This window comes from Melanostigma gelatinosum (assembly GCF_949748355.1).
Source record: "Melanostigma gelatinosum genome assembly, chromosome: 3".
Classification (NCBI taxonomy): domain Eukaryota; kingdom Metazoa; phylum Chordata; class Actinopteri; order Perciformes; family Zoarcidae; genus Melanostigma; species Melanostigma gelatinosum.
This window is the reverse complement of record NC_136636.1, coordinates 20,902,200-20,919,403: the sequence shown is the minus strand read 5'-3', so window position 1 is coordinate 20,919,403 and position 17,204 is coordinate 20,902,200. Positions and strand designations below refer to the sequence as shown.

Below are 17,204 nucleotides of genomic sequence, written 5' to 3'. Positions count from 1 at the left end.
TTCACACTGCAACATTTAACAGCGGACTAAATCTTGTAAACAAATGCCACGCGCGAGCAAACTGTTCTCTCATTGGTCCGATTCTTATGCGGCTATGAAGGCTTAAAAGGCTCTGTTGCGTCTTTTTTTTTTTTTTTTTATTAATGGGGGGGGGGGGGGGGGGTGCGCGAACCCGGTCGGGATGTAGAAGGGGGTGCGCGGCCTAAAAAGTTTGGGAACCGCTGTTCTACAATATATATAGTCGGGGTCCCTGCTCCATCTCTCTATCAGTTTGGGGGTCCTTGGCCTGAAAAACGTTGAAGACCCATTGGTCTAAAGTACTCCCGGTCAGTAGGTGTCGCTCTGCAACTTTGCTCGCAATTTTGTCAGAAGAGAAAAGTCCCCTCTGGGTTTCCGTACCTCACGAAAGGTTAGCTATCTTACGTTTTAACTTCACGAGTCGGCGTGCTGACATTGAGGACAGTTACAACAACCTGTGCGTGTTATCGCGTCTTAAAATAAAAGGTAAGACCAGATTTAAGTATTTGCTCAAAGAGGAGACGTGAGTGGATACAATAGTGTGCAGCTGACCGACTGCTAGCGCGCTTGTAGTGATAAAGACAACAGAGTACTTAACTTTGTACGGACATCAACGTTAAGCCAGACGTACCACACGGACTGTTGAATAGAGGCATTAATGTGTTAACGAGCAGTGAACGATCTGCGACTGTGAATAACATCAGACTTACTAACGACAGTTACATAAAATGTTGAATGTTAAAACTGATTAAACTTTTCGGTGCTAATTCTAGAAATGAACGACAATAAAGAGCTTGTGAATCAAAGCACTGCCATCTCATTGATGCAACACTCGTGTAAAATCAAATGTAGCTATAAAACCACCTTGCACAGTGATCTGCAGCACACCAGTGTGGCAAAATCCCAAATTGTGCTGTGTTTTTGCTGCTGAACCTGCTCAGACTTCCTGTCCCTGTAGGATCCTCACCATGGTGTCCGGAAAGCGCCTGGCTGACTTCGGCTATCGGACGTTTTCCGCCTCGATGATGCTGCTGACGGCCTACGGAGGCTACCTGTGTGCGATGCGAGGATACCGCTTCATGCAGAAGCAGAAGCAGATGAAGCTGGCAGCAGAAAACCAGGACCCTGAAGTCCTCAAAGACTGACGGGGAGGACGACTATTCGAGTTTTTGCACAGATGTGGACATTTCCCATTCCTCCATTGTTTTTTGTCCATTGCTAAATAGTGAATATGTTAATAATTGTAAGGACATTTAAGTGAATTCATTGTGAGGGTGTGCCCACAGCCCACACAAGGAAAACGCCACCAGGCACATGAACAAATAACACATTGTTTGTGTCAGTGGCCTGTGTAAAGTCCATGTTGTGAGAGTCTCAGGAGAGAAGATGGCTGTAATTGTTTGTATTACATTAAATGCCTTTAACCACACAAAGCAATGTGTCGTTTATAAATAGGACTGCAACAAAAAACAGCCTCTTTCATCAACCGACTATATTTGGAAATATATTTTTACAAGGCACTCAAGTGAGAACGTGATACCAGACATTCAGTACAGTCCTCATACCTGGATTCCTCTGTAGGCAGTGATGGACAATTTCATAAGCATTTGGTCTTGGAGGAAGTAGTAAAAAAAAAATAGAAATAAATGTTAATTAAAGTTGCCAAACAATGTAGTTAAAAGGAAAAATCCACAAATCGCAGAAACTGCTGCTGTTCAAATTTCAAGTGTGTACTTGTGGTCACACACATGCAGCAGGTGACTTTAAGAGCTGATAAAACCACAGTATGTTATTTAAACATTATTTATATGTATAATACCTGCTGTATCATCACGGATTGGAGAAGTAACAAGCTTCCAGAGAGTAGTGTTTTCTGCCTTCTGTGAGCCAGTGTCGAGTAACACAAAAAGAATCCAAGTTCATCTGACCAATAAAACTGGGAGAGAACATTGAAACTAACAACTACTGCCAAGCTCAGCACAAAATAAATCCCATCATTTAAGAAATAAGACTACGCAAATCACGTGTGTCGTACGAGTCAGTACAGGGCTCTTCAAAGCGGATGTCAGGATCCATTGTCAGTTGGTGAGTCTGTGCACTCACCGTTAGTGTAATATGTGTGTGTGTGTGCCTTGGATGTCAAGGGAATGTCAGAGGACCAAGCTGTTGGAGACGTTGTGAGGGACCAACTGCAGGGGGCTCCCAGCTTCCTGTCACCAGCTGTTGTGGTTCTGCACTCCGTCTTTGGCAGCGACACAGTGGCCCCTAGTGCCGTTTTCTGCTTTGGGCGGATGAGAGAAGGCCCTCGGGCCTTCTGTGGGCGTGTCGGGCTCTTCCTCTGAGCTGCTCTCAATGTCACTGCGTACATCTTTGCACACCTTGAAGGCAGATGGAAGAGGAAACGGGATATTATTATTTTAACAGAAGTACGCACGACAGATGTTTGACTAAATAATGCACACACTGTAATGACGATTAAGTTACTTTTCATCTTGTTGGTTTACGGCGTGTTGTGACTTTTTTTTACAGATACACCATGAGACAAAACAAAAACATAACTTTAGATAAGAAAAATAAGGAAGCAAATGACAAATTAAAAGAATGAGTAAGATATTTTACTCGAGTAAACGTAGAAATACCACAAACTTAAAAAAAGAAGTAAAACTCAAAACATTCAAAATCTTACATAAGGAAAAGTATTATCTAGAAAAACTCACTATGATGCCAAAATTACATAATTATAATTGTTAGTATTAATACAGTAACTTCTGACATGTGGTGAAGTATAAAGCAGCATAAAATGAAAGCAATAAGTAACTCAGAACGGTGTGTTTGGGAACCAGCGGTTTAGTCTCATGACAGATGTATTTCAGCTTCAAACTTCATATTCATGCAAATCATTGGTGTTCATCATAACCACACGGTGGTGGTGCCGGGCAGTTGCATCACTCTCCTGCCTAATGAGGAACAGTTGGACACAGCTAAACCGAATCCCTACAGAAATGGACAGGACGGATGAAATGAAGACGTGTGAAAGGAATGACAGCGGAGGGAGTCGACAGAAACTTACAGCCACAAACAGATAAGGTAAAGGTCTCAAGTGGACAAAGCAAACGGAGAAGAAGCGAGAGAGTAGCAGAGACAGACAGAAAGACGCCGTCCCTCTCTCTTTCCAGAGGGAGAGGGAACAAACGGCATCTGCTGAGAGAACGAGACGGAGTCAGGGACAGCTGGGGGAATAATGTAGCAAATTCATCACCACAAATAGCTGGTTTTGTTTACATTTCAGTTCATTTGGTGTTCTTTACAGCCCGTCCAAGTCAATGTTGTTGGAATTTTCTGTTTATCTTTGCCGACGCAGAAACATTGAAGAAGAGTTCTGAACCACGTTTTTATCTAGGCTACTTTGGATAGAGTTTGAGCTGCATTATACTTCATGAAATGACACAACACGGAAGAGACTTTCTTCAGCACTTTCTCACCAGAAAACAACATGTGAGTATTTGCAGGTTCTAGTAGCTGAAAAACAAACATAGTTTGCGTGTGTAGGATGTCAAATCCGTCAGCAGGTCATCACAGTAAGGCTGCATCTCATGAGGATTCTCATTATTAACTGATCTGCCGCTAAAGGAAACAATCATGTGCTCAACTAAATATTGAACCCACTCCAGTTTTTGAGAGACCTAGGGATCTTTAGATGTCGTGTTATGTGTGACCAGAAGCCTAAAATAATAAACAAATATATCTAATGTTTTTTATTTGTTTTAGACAACTAAAACGAGCACATCTTCACATTTAAGTGTCTGGAACTGTCAAAACAGTAAGGAGAGGATAGGATGTCGATCTACTAATCCTTAACTCAGCTCTACATTACAGTACTTCTCCGTAATGTGTCTGTGCTGTGACCCACCTTGCCCTGCAGCATAGCTTTCACAGCTATACGGGCTATGAGGTAGAACCAGATGATGTGCAGCACTTGGAGGACCAGCAGCAAGAAGTTGAAGAGCCACCAGGACGGGTACGGCCCGACTATGGCCCAGCTCTCAAACATAGTGGAGTTCAGGACCCTGGAAAACCACGAGAGCAGCAGATGTGGAGGTAGTCGAGCTGTACTTTAAACACAGTATTAACCAGCACCCTTCTGAAAGAGGCCCATTATGAAGGTACACAGTGTAAGGTGAGTGGTTGGTGAGGTCACGTCTTCCTTTAAATCCAGGAGAGTGACAGGTCATCAACAGGCCCACCTCCCCCAGCAGAGGGATGGATTTCCAGTCCAGGTAGCTGCAGCGTCATCACTAGCGTTATCACTCAGCCACACTGAATATAGCGGCTCGGGTTACCGTCGTCAATGATCGGTTCCCTATTGTTGGTCCCTCTGGAGGCTGGGCTCGCTTGGACATACAGGTCTCTGTCGAGGAACAGTTGCTATCCAGACCCACTTAGCACACACACCTCTGCATGCTCTGGTTAACATGATGATGAAGCTGTTAGGTGTCCTGGATATCCTCATCCGATCAACCAACTGCTGACAGTTGCATCACTTTATTTAATGATATTTCTAAACAGCAGCGCTTGGTGGTTTTCTCCACGTTTGCAAAGCACAGGCTGACCAATGATACTAATTACAGCTCCAGGATATGTCCTGGAATCCATCACCCTGCAGACCTGCAGTTCTCTCACGTACGCATGCGCTAGTTTGAACGCACCTGATGAAAATAAACTGTAAAATACGTTCAGTTAAAAATGATCAAAACTGCGTTATTTTGAGATGAAGCGCTCATTGTTAACATGTGTTGGTGACGTTATACTGACATCAGCTGATTTGAGTTTTAATGTTAGCGTTTTTATAGACGTAACGGTATGTCGTGGTCGACTTACTGTTGCTAAGCTAACATTAGCCACCGACAATGAATAATGTCAGCCTGTCCTTTGCAGTATCTTTGGCCTACATTCAGTCAATTAATAAACGTTAACACCGTATGGATTGAAGAATCCTTAATTAAATACAATATGTTTTTGAAAGACTTGAAATGTGGACTATTATATTAATAACACCCAGCAGCCTTGATGGAGTTCAGCAATCTCTGTCCGCACGTCTAAAACAGATGATGGAGGATTACATGATTATCACAACCGGAGCTCAGCCCCCTTCAGAGCTAAAGCTAGATGATTTCTTGAGAAAAAAGATCAGGTCTTGTGCATTAATACATTCACAAATGTTATGGCAGAGTAGTTATAATATTCACGCTGGAGTTGAGAGTAACTGAGAACTCACCATACAGGATATATAACTAGCCGTGTGATGAAGAACGCCACACCAAACACAATGAAGAGGAAGTCACACAAGCGCTGGAACTTGGCATAGTTGGCCAGCTTACCTGCCTGTTGGAAAACAAAATAACAGTTCATTATAAGTTGAATGTAGGGCCATCAACCCTATTTTAATTCCTGGACTGACACCAACAGTCTATTTGGATCTCAGCCAAGAGGAAGTGACTGGAAACACGAGACAGTAATCACAATTGGACAATCTCCAAAGAGGAAACTGGTACTGTTGTAACTGTAAAAGCTGAGGCGCCATCATAACTGTGTCAACAGCAGTCACATGTTCCTATATCTTCCTTGTCTTTAGAATCAAAAAACACAGGACATTGATGCATCATCAGCATCATCATTAATGCATCAGCATATTAGCAGTAACTTCTATCCAATAATGTGCTGTAAAGACGGCAAAACCCTGTTCTGATCTGAGATCAGGTTACACTAATAGATAACCCTTCTCTTTCTACTCAGAGAATAAATGTGAATAAAGTAATAAGTATGAGGACCAGCAAAATGTCCAGAAGTGAAGTGAAGTACAGTGTATTTGGTTTGTAGTTAGTTGCTTTAAACATTGTACGGTCTGGTTATTTCAATACTTCTCATCACTGTGTCTGACTGACCTCCAGCAGGAAGTCTGAGGCATCGTGGACACACATCACGAGGCTCCCTACTCGCGTCATGTTGTTGACGTAAGAAAAGCTGATCAGGCTAACTGTCGCCAGGTGATGGATGAACATTATCAGGAAGTCCTGAAGAGAGAGAGAGGGGAGAGAGGGGAGAGAGAGAGAGAGAGAGAGTTAGCATACATGTACACTGATTGTTTACTTGTAAACTTGTGTTGTGGAGTGTATTTTAACACAAATCACACTTCTCTGTTTTGCCGTTGATGGCATTGACTGTTGTGTTACAAAAGAAATGCTTCATCCTGGTGAACTAGCAGTGAGGACACACACATGTAGCCTCAGTTTCATTCCGGCTGAAGACTCTTGTTGTGTGTCTCTGCCCCATGTCTCCCTCTGCACTGTCACTATCAATGAAGGCAAAGTGCCAAAAAAGAAGAAAGGAAAATCTTCTATAACATTGACACAAAACATTGAGCACTGCTCAATAAAACAATCATCACGGTAACCATCGAGTTGATAGTCCTCAGCTACACAGAATGAATGGCTGTAGCTGCACCGATCAGGAAGACAGAGAGAAAGATAGAGATGGAAGGCAGCAGCTTGGTTGGTGATGCAAATGTATGAAAAAAATGTTGAACTGAAGTGGAAATGCAAACGAAGTCACAGGAAGCGAGGTGCTTTCTCTGTGTGGTGGGAGATTTGCTGACACGCAGCATTCTGCATGAGCTAAAGATGGCAAAAACACGTTTGCTGTTTGGTTTGGTTAAAAAATGAATAAATATATATATTAAGTTGAGGTCTGATTGCTCCATGTTTCCAACCAACTCTCTATACAGTGTTAATCTTTCTCTCGTTTCATGTCACCGTTCCTGTTTGTACTTCTATTGTTACTTTAGTTTCATACTCCTCTTATTATTTACTCTTTACATTCTCCATCTGATCTCGTCTCCGTCCTTGTGTTGCTCTGTCTTATTATTATGTATATTATTATGTCTCTATCGTATCTCTCAATTCAACATACATGCAGCCGTTGTATTGGCCTGCCGGTCTCTACAACAGCACAGACACTGAAGTGCATTGTCTAAAACGCCATAAACAGTATGTGTACATTTTTGCAGAAGGCGTTTTAACATTTTTGCCACGGTTCAGGCTGACTCCTCTCGACCGTGGGCTATTAGATAAACGCTCACGTTGCAACTAGAAAGACTGAGAGTTTGTAAATCCAGTGAAGCGCAACATCCATGTTCATAGAATCTCTGGAAAAGGTCTTAAAGCGTGACAATCTTCTGTTGACCACTTCAAATTCATACAAGTCACCATTGTTTGCATGAAGACCGGCTCTTTTGCTTGTCTAGCGCTACCTTTTAACTCACGACCTTTGTGGTTTGGAGCTGAGTAAAAGGCAAACGGTCAGAAAGACTTTAAGGAATTTCTGTTAGCTTGATACACACAAATCTAGTGAAACAATCTGCTGAGCGGGAAACTCCATTTGCCTCCTCTGGACATCCGATCATGTCGATTCTCTACTGTATATATTACACAGAATGTGACATCTAAAACATGAAAGTGTCACTAACAGGCTGGCATTGAGAGGAATTTCTGTTCTTCGACTAGAGTTAGGCCGGCTCCGCCCTGCAGTCACATGATGGTGGGTGCCCTCGTGCTGAAAATACAAAAGCATTCACAGAAGGAGCAGCGCCAGCTGAGCGCCCCCACCCCCTTCCCAAAAAACATGTGACGTTCCATAACTAGATCTTGATGCAGACATTTGACAAACTTTGCGTCGCACATACAACAGACGTATTGTGGCGTATCCACCGTGGCCTAATCGAACAGAGACTCACCTTCCTCTTTATGTCGGTGAATTGGGAGAACATGAGTGACCAGTAGAATGCCAGCTCTATCACATAGTAGCGGTAAAGACCCGGAGTCATGACCTGAAGAGACAAGACGGGGGAGACAAGTTCAGCGAGTCAGTTCAAGTAGGAATTTTTATTCATTTTAAAAAGGTGCTACATTTGAAATTCAAAGCATTTATTATAGCAGCAAATACATATTTGTGACGTGAAGATATAGTGGAGTAACATCTACCGCTCTGTGTTTTAATCTGAGTTTGATTGAACTAATCAGACGGCTTTTCATGACGTCATTTATACAAGTAACAGGAAGAAGGCAGCGAAGAGAATATGACAATGGTTCTTCTGTTGTAAAGTGACACAGCACGGCTTTTCATGGATAACTGTGCACCAGTTTATGAAGCACAAAGTCATGCAGTCCCATACAATGGCCCTGAGATAGAAGTCTTGACTTAGTTGGTTGTATTTTGGGGGATTTTCTGAGTCTGCAGCCGCTGTGTTTGCATTAAAGATCATATAGACGACGATTAGAACCGTCTCGTACCTGATAAGGATATCCATACCAGCAGAGCTTTGTATCCCACATCCAAGGACACTACAGAGAAAACAGATTAGTTCAGCAAACAAGCCGTGAGGCTTTTAAGTTAGGAAATATACCCAGCCAATCAAAAAATATTATCAATGAAAGAATAAACAATGCCCCCCCCTCCCCCTGTTTATGCTTCCAATCCAAGCTTGATCTGATTGTGTGCTCACCTGCCACAGAAACCGGAACCCAAAGGTAAATATGCACAAATAAAATGTAAACCTCCACCTACAAGTAAACAAGAAGGAATTATGGTCCAGAAAATAGGGCTGGTTTAAGAGAGAGTCAGCACATTTAATATAAAATATACGGCATGCATCTACTTGCCCCTACCGGCCACAATCCTGATTCTAACATAACCGGATTCTTGAATCTTATTTGAAATCTAGTCCTAACAATAAACGTTTGAAATACAGAAACATACATGCAGACATCCACCGACAACATCACACCATGCCTGCACAGACAACACGGCCGCTGTGTGCTCAAGCCTGCGGAGAGGTCAAAGGTGAACGCGATAGGGATTAACCTACATGCTCTCGCAGAACTTGGTGTGCGTGCTGGGTTTATCTTGGTTCCTGCGCTGTCGGAACCAACGCTGGACCTTTCGCGCCTCCCAGTCCAGCTGCTTGGAGAGGCCATCCAGATGGCGAGAGTCTGGATTCTGTGCAGAGAAAAAGAAAAGAGGAAGCCACTCAGCTTTGATTCTGTACTGTAATCTGTGAGACTCTCGGGGTCACACTCTGAGTGGGAGCACGTGAGGTCAGCAAGCATAAGAATCATCAGGAATCTGTGCCGAAAGGGTGTCAGTGAAAACTGAAACAATAGAAGCGTTTCATTTGCACAATAGTTTCCTCATACGTGTCTGTACTCAAGTTTAGTTCCTTCAGTGGAACGCAGTCAAAACTGAATCTGGCATCTTGTTCATAATTGAATCATTAACAAACACTTCATGAATGTTGCATTCTCTGTATCTAGCCTCTACTTAATCACACAACCGTTGAGTTCAGTTTCCACTGAACTCATGACAGACAGGTTATGGTCCCGTCGTGTGTACACTGTAGTCTGGGGTAGTATGTGATGTTATGATATAACATCACATTACAGTCATTTAGCAGACAATTCAGATTCTACCACAGCTACAGGAGCAATTTTTGGGGATAAGCGTCTCAAGGACACATCGACATGCGACTAGCAGAGCCAGAGCCGGGGATCGAACCACCGATCCTGATTGAACGACGGCCCTGCTCTCCTGTTTAACACTCATGATTAACTCTGTAATGATAGATGATATGAACAGTTCCTGACAAACGCTTCCTTAAAGGGAGGAAGAAGGCAAACCTTGGTGATGGACGTGAACACCTTCTCCAGCACAGCATTGGGCTGAGCTCTCCGTCCAACACCTGGCTGGATGTGGAGACTCCGGGCACAGGGACTGGCAACAAACCTGTGGCAGAGGTGAAAATGGGAGCGATGAATGGTCGTACGTCATGTGTTGCATAAGCCTGGCAGGCTGACATCTAATAAAAGGATAGTAATAAAAGCATAAAGTTGCTGAGTGGGAGCTTCTTAAAAGAGTATTTTGCTCCACTGACACAGACTTCACCGCACACATACAATGGTACTAAGTCATAATCCCTCCCTCCGACTCCACCGTGGACGGCCTGGTAGCCCACTACAACGCTGCCTTATCCCTCAGTCTCAACTCTCTCGCCCCCATCAAAACCCGGACTGTTTCCTTCACCCGCCCTGCCCCCTGGTTCACTTCCGAACTCCGCAGCATGAAGGCCTCTGGTCGCCAGCTGGAGAGGCATTCTAAAAAAACTGGCCTCACGGTCCACCTCCTGGCCTTTCGTGACCATGTGGAAACCTACAAGGAAGCTCTCTCTCAGGCCAAAACTGTATACTACTCTCGTTTGATCGGTGCCCAGCAAAGCAACCCTCGATCATTGTTCTCCACCATCAACCGCCTACTCCGCCCCATTGACGCCCCTCATCCCTCTGGTGCTCCCGATCTCTGCTCCAAATTCCTCGACTTCTTCCAGGCGAAAGTCGACTCCATCCACCAGCAGCTCCTGACACCAGCCCCTCCCCCTCCACCCGCACTTCAGCCACATGGCAACGCCCCCTCAGCGCCGCACCTCTCCCTTTGTGACCTCTCCTCCTTCTCCCCTGTGGATGCTCCCCAACTGGCCAAGTTGGTCAGCTCGGCCAAGACGTCCACCTGCTCCCTGGACCCCATGCCTACAGCCCTGGTCAAGGACTGCTTACCCACCCTCTGCCCCTACATGGTGGACATCATCAACGCTTCTTTGGCATCTGGTATTGTCCCTACCAGCTTCAAAACTGCCTCAGTCACCCCCATCCTCAAAAAGCCTGGCCTGGACATTGATGACCTCCACAACCACCGGCCGATCTCCAACCTCCCCTTCCTCAGTAAGACTCTGGAAAGAGTAGTCGCCGGCCAACTCCATCTCCACATGTCCAACCATGAGCTCTATGAGCCCCTCCAATCCGGCTTCAGACTCCAACACAGCACGGAGACCGCCCTCATTAAGATCATCAACGATCTCCTCATTGCTGCTGACTCTGGCCGCCTCAGCATCCTCATCCTCCTGGACCTCTCTGCAGCATTTGACACTGTCTCCCATACCATCCTCCTCAACCGCCTATCTGACCTTCTAGGGGTCACTGGCACCGCCCTCTCCTGGTTTTCATCCTACCTCCATAACAGGGAACAGTTTGTTTCCATCAACGGCTCTATTTCCCCCCTAGCCCCAGTCAATCATGGCGTGCCCCAAGGCTCTGTGCTTGGCCCCCTCCTCTTCACCATCTACATGCTCCCCCTCGGTAAGATCATCCGCCATCATGGACTGAACTTCCACTGCTATGCTGATGACACTCAAATCTATCTCAGTACTACTCCATCCTCCCAGTTCCCCCCTCAGTCCCTTGTCAACTGCCTGCATGAAATAAAAACCTGGATGTCATCAAATCTTCTCAAACTCAACACCAAGAAGACAGAGCTCATGGTTGTGGCACCCAAGGCGCTGCTCCGGAAGGTTGGTGACTTCATCCTCGAGGTTGACGGCTGCTCCATCTCCCCATCTCCTGAAGTCCGCAACCTGGGTGTCATCCTGGACTCCACCCTTTCCTTCAAGTCCCACATCAAGTCCGTCACCAAAACTGCCTTTTTCCATCTCCGGAACATTGCCAGACTCCGACCATCACTCTCGGAGTCTGTTGCTGAAACCCTGGTCCATGCATTTGTCACCTCCCGCTTGGACTACTGCAATGGTGTCCTGTTCGGGGTACCCAACAAAACCCTGGACAGGCTCCAGTATGTACAAAACTCTGCCACCAGGGTTCTCACGCACACAAAGCCCTGGCAGCACATCACCCCCACCCTCATCAACCTCCACTGGCTCCCGGTCAAGTCCCGCATCTCATACAAGATCCTCCTCCTCACCTACAAGTCCCTCCATGCCCATGCCCCCCAGTACCTATCGGACCTCCTCCGCCCACATGCCCCTCCCCGGAACCTGCGGTCTTCAGACTCTGGCCTGCTTGCCACCACCCGCACTAAACTACGAACCTTCGGGGACAGAGCTTTCAGTGTGGCAGCCCCCACCCTCTGGAACTCTCTCCCTGCGGCGATCCGCAACATCTCCACTCTGGACGCCTTCAAAAGGGCCCTCAAGTCCCATCTGTTTGCCAAGGCTTTCGGCCCCTAGCTTACTTGTTCTGTTTTTCTGACTGTTTGTCTAAACTGTTTTTGTCTAACTGTTACTCTTGTAAAGCGGCCTTGGGTCCCCTGAAAGGCGCTATATAAATTAAAGTTATTATTATTATTATTATTATAAAGCACAACAGCCTCATCTGGTTCTACAAAAAAATAAAGCTAATCTGGACAAAAGTAGCTCAGTGTCTACCAGGTCAATCTGAAATTTGTACATGTGTACTCGGGCTTATTTTATTTTGATTTACATCAACAAACCGACATGCTCTAAAGCTCTGCATGTCTTCTTGGTTTACCACAACGGTTTCCTCAATGGATTTTCCTCCACTTACGAAATTCTTAGTCACGTCGTAGTCACGTCGAAGTCACACGGTCACAGGAAGTCACATAGTTCATAAACTAATTATTTAAATGAAAAATTAGCCAAATTGTGTCTGCGGTCACGCTGCAGAAGAATGCAGAAAGAGATGTGACTATCATTTGACAGTATTGACTTTTAGTGAACTTCCCATGAACAAAACAGCGTTGTGATGATGAGACTGGCTGGAGGCTCCAAATAGCAGCAATGGGGAAACATGACAAATGCCAACTCCAAGACCCAGAAATAATGTGCACCCATGTTTGCGGTGTCATATTCTTTTGTACCCTGTTTTTAAACATATTTTAAGGTTACCGTACTTTGATTTTTGACAGTCTTGAGCCTCTTCTTGAAAGTGTTTATCTACATTTTCATCAGTCGATCATCACGTCAGCAAGATGTAATCAGTTCCGTGAGAAGTATTTCTTGAAAAAATACTGAGCCAGTGTTGAACCGTAGAGGAATCTTTGAAATGATGAAGCCTCCTTTGTCTAAGTGCTGTTTAAGGAGATTGCTGGTGAGGAATCTGACGCTCACCACAGAATAGCCTGTTCCATTATGGCAAGGAAAAAGAAAAACAATGCGTTGAGTCTGACATTAAGCCGCTCACACTTCTTGCCCTCCCAGTGTTATTATCGTCTCCCTGCAATAAGCAGCTTCATCTGTTTAAGTTTAAAGAATACAGGGATGTGAAAGGGAAGAGCAACAAGCTACATGGAACCTTGCCAGTGGGGAAACTTCCCCTAAGCCGGGGGCCAGGCCCGGTTCTATTCCCGGCACAGCACTGGATGTAACCGAGGCCTTCATTTGACGGGTGAAGTCGTGAAAACAGGATTGAGGATTACGTGGAAGAGACATGACTTTGGGGAAAGACAATGCGGTTATGTGGGAAATACACAGACAAGGAGGATGTTTGATGCATCACATCAACATTGTTTTTGCTTAGTGTCTACCCTCACTTCCTTTTGCCAGAGGGAATATTTGGCTCTTACTTCATGGGGAAACAGTCAAAAACGGGACACAACAGATTACATGGCAAGCCACTCATAATCTCATGCACGTCCCAATTTGTAGTCTTAACACCGTTCAACTCATGACACAAAAACAGCCTGACTGCCCCCATCTACAAAGTCACTGCCAAGAGCGAAGAGATGATTGTAATCAAACAAGAACAAACTGGACTAGAAGAGGAGGAGCCTGCTCGGGCTGTTGAGGACAGCCGTTGCATGAATCAGGTAGAAGAAAAATCCTGCAGTTGATAACTATGTGCGAGAATGCAGCCTTTCAAGAACAAAAACAAATATGTCTGAAGACAGAGGCTGGAGAAATGTAAGACTTTGATTTAGCAACATTTAGGGAGAAGATATCTGATACTCTCAGGCTCTCCACCGGAGGTGTAACTATTCTTCCTGACTGACATAAAAGAAAGATGTTATCTTTAGGGCATCATGACAGACTGCAGTTGTCAAAGATAACGCTGTGAGACAAAGATTAAGTTAGATATACAAGCAGGTTCTGTGGCTTCCGAGACAGCATGACTACAACTAGAAGAGCAGTTTAAATGCAAGAGCTGAAAGAAGTTTAGGTTTCACTTTAATGTTTGTTGTATTTCAAGCGTAAGCACTGAAAGCAGCTGTGGTACAAGGTGTATGAACAGTTTTTTACAATTACATTTTTAGCGTTTTGGCATGTTTGGCGGAGACAATCCCAATATCTGCTGCCTCTGTCGAGCAGACATTTTCAGCCCTCAAACGCATTAAAACGTATTCAAGAAGTACAACTGGGGAGGCTCGACTGTCTTCACTGGTATATTATGGTATGGTTCATATTATTCCCTCTGATGTGAATATTTGAATGGTGTCCTTGATTCTGTGGCGGAATGTGTGTTTTAGCGCTGCAGTTTTGCTGGACTGTGCAGAGGCCTGTTGAATCGTGATATTTGGGTTTTATGTTATTCTACCTGCTTTGTCGTCACATAAATATATGCGACTGGTTCTTGTGAGTTTGTTCTTGTCATTGTGTTAATTACATTGATTTTGACTCTATGCATTGTCCGTTAATGACGAAGCATCCCGTCATGCTGGCGTCACAATGAGGTTATTAGGAGGTGGTTCAACTGCAGTAGGACGGCACTGAAGGCCCAGGTATAAAATACACGGCCCGCCACTGGTATACACTAGGTGTGTTAGTGTGTGTGTGATATCAAGTGTACTGTGTGACAAAGCCTGTGTTTAGCTTGTGCAGAAAGTGGGAAATCAAGCTACGGTGTGATGTTTTTATCTGCTGAATAAATGAATGAGCGGATTGGTGTGAGACAGTGAGGGAGTTACCGCTCTCTGATAACATCGCCGTGGCTCGTCCTCTCCTCGGGGACGGCCTTGTGTTAGAGAGAGAGACAGGCAGCCGAGCTTTGACACCTGAGACAGGTGAGCATCTCACCAAACACCTCGGCGACTCTCCTCAGACACCTCCGACATCTGACCGCTCCTCATTAACAGCCACTTGACCGTGTCTAAATTAAACAGAGAAAGCCGGACGATGTGTTTGAAGCTATAGGGGGCCAACTCTAGAAAACATATATCTGAGTGACAACAAGTCATCTCCTGCAACCTACCCAATTGAGATTTACAGGAAGAGTACATAGAAGGACTCAGGTAAACATGGCTGTGTTCCTTTATATTATTATGTGTTACAGCGGAGGCGTAGTCCTCGTACTTTTCTCTTTGTTGACAGACAACCATAGAATTTAAAAGGTTACACAATGATAACTGGCTAATGATGAATCCTGAGCTCTTTACCGTTATGTGAACCGAGAGCAAATCACTTTTTACAGCCATGAAGTTGTCTCACAACAGAAATCTTGGTAATGAGCAGTTGTGAAAGCAGGGCTACACCTTGACAAGAGGAAATGGAAGTGTACCGTCTAAGAAGCTCTACTTGAACCACAGACACAGTGACATTAGGGGAGGGGGATATGGAACAAATACGTTCTCTGTATTGAGTATCTTCCTGACCTTGGAATGGCTTCAACACTAAATAAGATAGCAGTTGCTTACTTAAGCAGTGAAAGAATGAAACGCATTGAGTCACAAATCCAGTAAATAATCTGTCAATATTCAAAAACAATATTCTGAAGGGCCCTCTCTGACATTTAAGTTTAGGGACATGTATATAGTCTGCCATAATGTCAATTTTATTGAATTCAATGCGACACTCCTCTAATACTTTAATCGTGAAGCTGCACAAAACAGGCACAACCTCCCTCAACGCATGTGGCTAAACAAATAATAAAAACCACTGCGTCAAGCCATCCAGTCAAAGTCTCAGTCAACAAATGAGGGGATGTGGTTTTGCTTTGGCCACTGTCAGAGTCAGCACACAAGAAAGAATAAGAATACCTGTATTAAGGTTCATACTGGAGTCATACGTTCTGCAAATCAAATGAGAAACTTGTCAGCAGAGCCTTTCTAGTCTAAACAAGACACCAAAACTTCTGTTTTGAGGGAGGAATGGAGTGGTCTCGTGTGACGTCACAGTTTAGCTGTCGGCCATGTTGGAGTACACACAAAGCCACTGGCATGCACGGCTGAGTCGCATAACCTATCGATCATGGTGAACTTTTGTGCTGTCTTTGGTTGTGGCAGCAGAGCTGATAGACAAGAAATCATTCTTTCGTTTGCCAGCGGGCATTACACATCAAGGAAATGACACGAAGGAGCTATCCAAGCGACGTCGCGAGAAATGGCTGTCACGCATCTCGAGATATAAAGGAATGGAATTTGGCGTACACTCGAGTATGTGCGGATCACTTTATAAGTGGTCAGTGATTTTATTTACAAATTCGTTTGTGAACAGTATTTAATAAAGGAAATATAAATTAAACTTGGACATGAGAAGGTTACCGAAGCTTCATCGGCCCGTGACAGCAGTCGGTGCCAGAGACGCGTCGAGCGTGTACAACAGGCGAAACACAGAGATGCAGCCTCAGCATTGCTTGATATGAGTTTAACGTCAGATCATATATATATATATATAAATATATATATATATGTGTGTGGGGGGGATGAAGTTAGGGGTTAGTTTAAAGTGAATTCCTACACACACGCACACAATTACGTGCATGTACAATGTAAACAAACACACGTGTCTGTTTGCGCTGAGTAAACATTGAATATTGCTAAATATCTGACCAGATCTGTATATATTTACCCTCCCAATGACGAGATGAGAATTGTCGACGACCGTTGCTTTGACGTCTCGGACCCATCCACTGACAAACTGATTATAAGCGTCGAGCCCTTTATAGCACTCCAACTCGTCTTTTGTGTAAGGACTGGGGGTGTTCACGAGATACGTGTAGATGTTGGCGTAGTTTACCGATGGAAGATAAGTAGGATCGGCACTGAAACGATCTGCACTCATCGTATAGGGATCCAAGTTACCAATAACCTTCAATTTGGCCAGGTAGCGAACCTTTGATGCACTATCCAGTGATTCAAAGTATTGTATTTTCGCCGCACTTCCTTGTTTACTCGCCGCCATGTAGGATCTGTATGTACTCCAACATGGCCGACCGACCTCGTAACTAAGGAGATCGTGACGTAGGTGAGACCACTCCATTGTGAGGTGACACCAGACTGACACCGCTAAAGGTTATATTATCTGTGTATGAGAGAGAGGCTCAGGCACCAACGGGCAAAAC

The 17,204-nt window shown here is 44.6% G+C and overlaps 1 protein-coding gene across 1 annotated transcript in view; it reads right to left on the bottom strand.

Annotated features, from left to right (window-relative positions):
- Positions 1 to 1,252: 1,252 nt before the first annotated feature.
- The window catches only part of cers5 (ceramide synthase 5), a 16,913-nt gene continuing 961 nt past the window's right edge, over positions 1,253 to 17,204 (bottom strand). The window contains exons 2-10 of the mRNA XM_079266337.1: positions 9,747 to 9,852; positions 8,939 to 9,069; positions 8,576 to 8,633; positions 8,364 to 8,414; positions 7,808 to 7,900; positions 5,961 to 6,089; positions 5,294 to 5,400; positions 3,929 to 4,085; positions 1,253 to 2,396 (exon numbers count right to left, since the gene is read on the bottom strand). Of these exons, the coding sequence (XP_079122463.1) occupies positions 2,232 to 2,396; positions 3,929 to 4,085; positions 5,294 to 5,400; positions 5,961 to 6,089; positions 7,808 to 7,900; positions 8,364 to 8,414; positions 8,576 to 8,633; positions 8,939 to 9,069; positions 9,747 to 9,852 (997 nt within the window). The 3' untranslated portion in view covers positions 1,253 to 2,231. The remainder of the gene's footprint in view (positions 2,397 to 3,928; positions 4,086 to 5,293; positions 5,401 to 5,960; positions 6,090 to 7,807; positions 7,901 to 8,363; positions 8,415 to 8,575; positions 8,634 to 8,938; positions 9,070 to 9,746; positions 9,853 to 17,204) is intronic.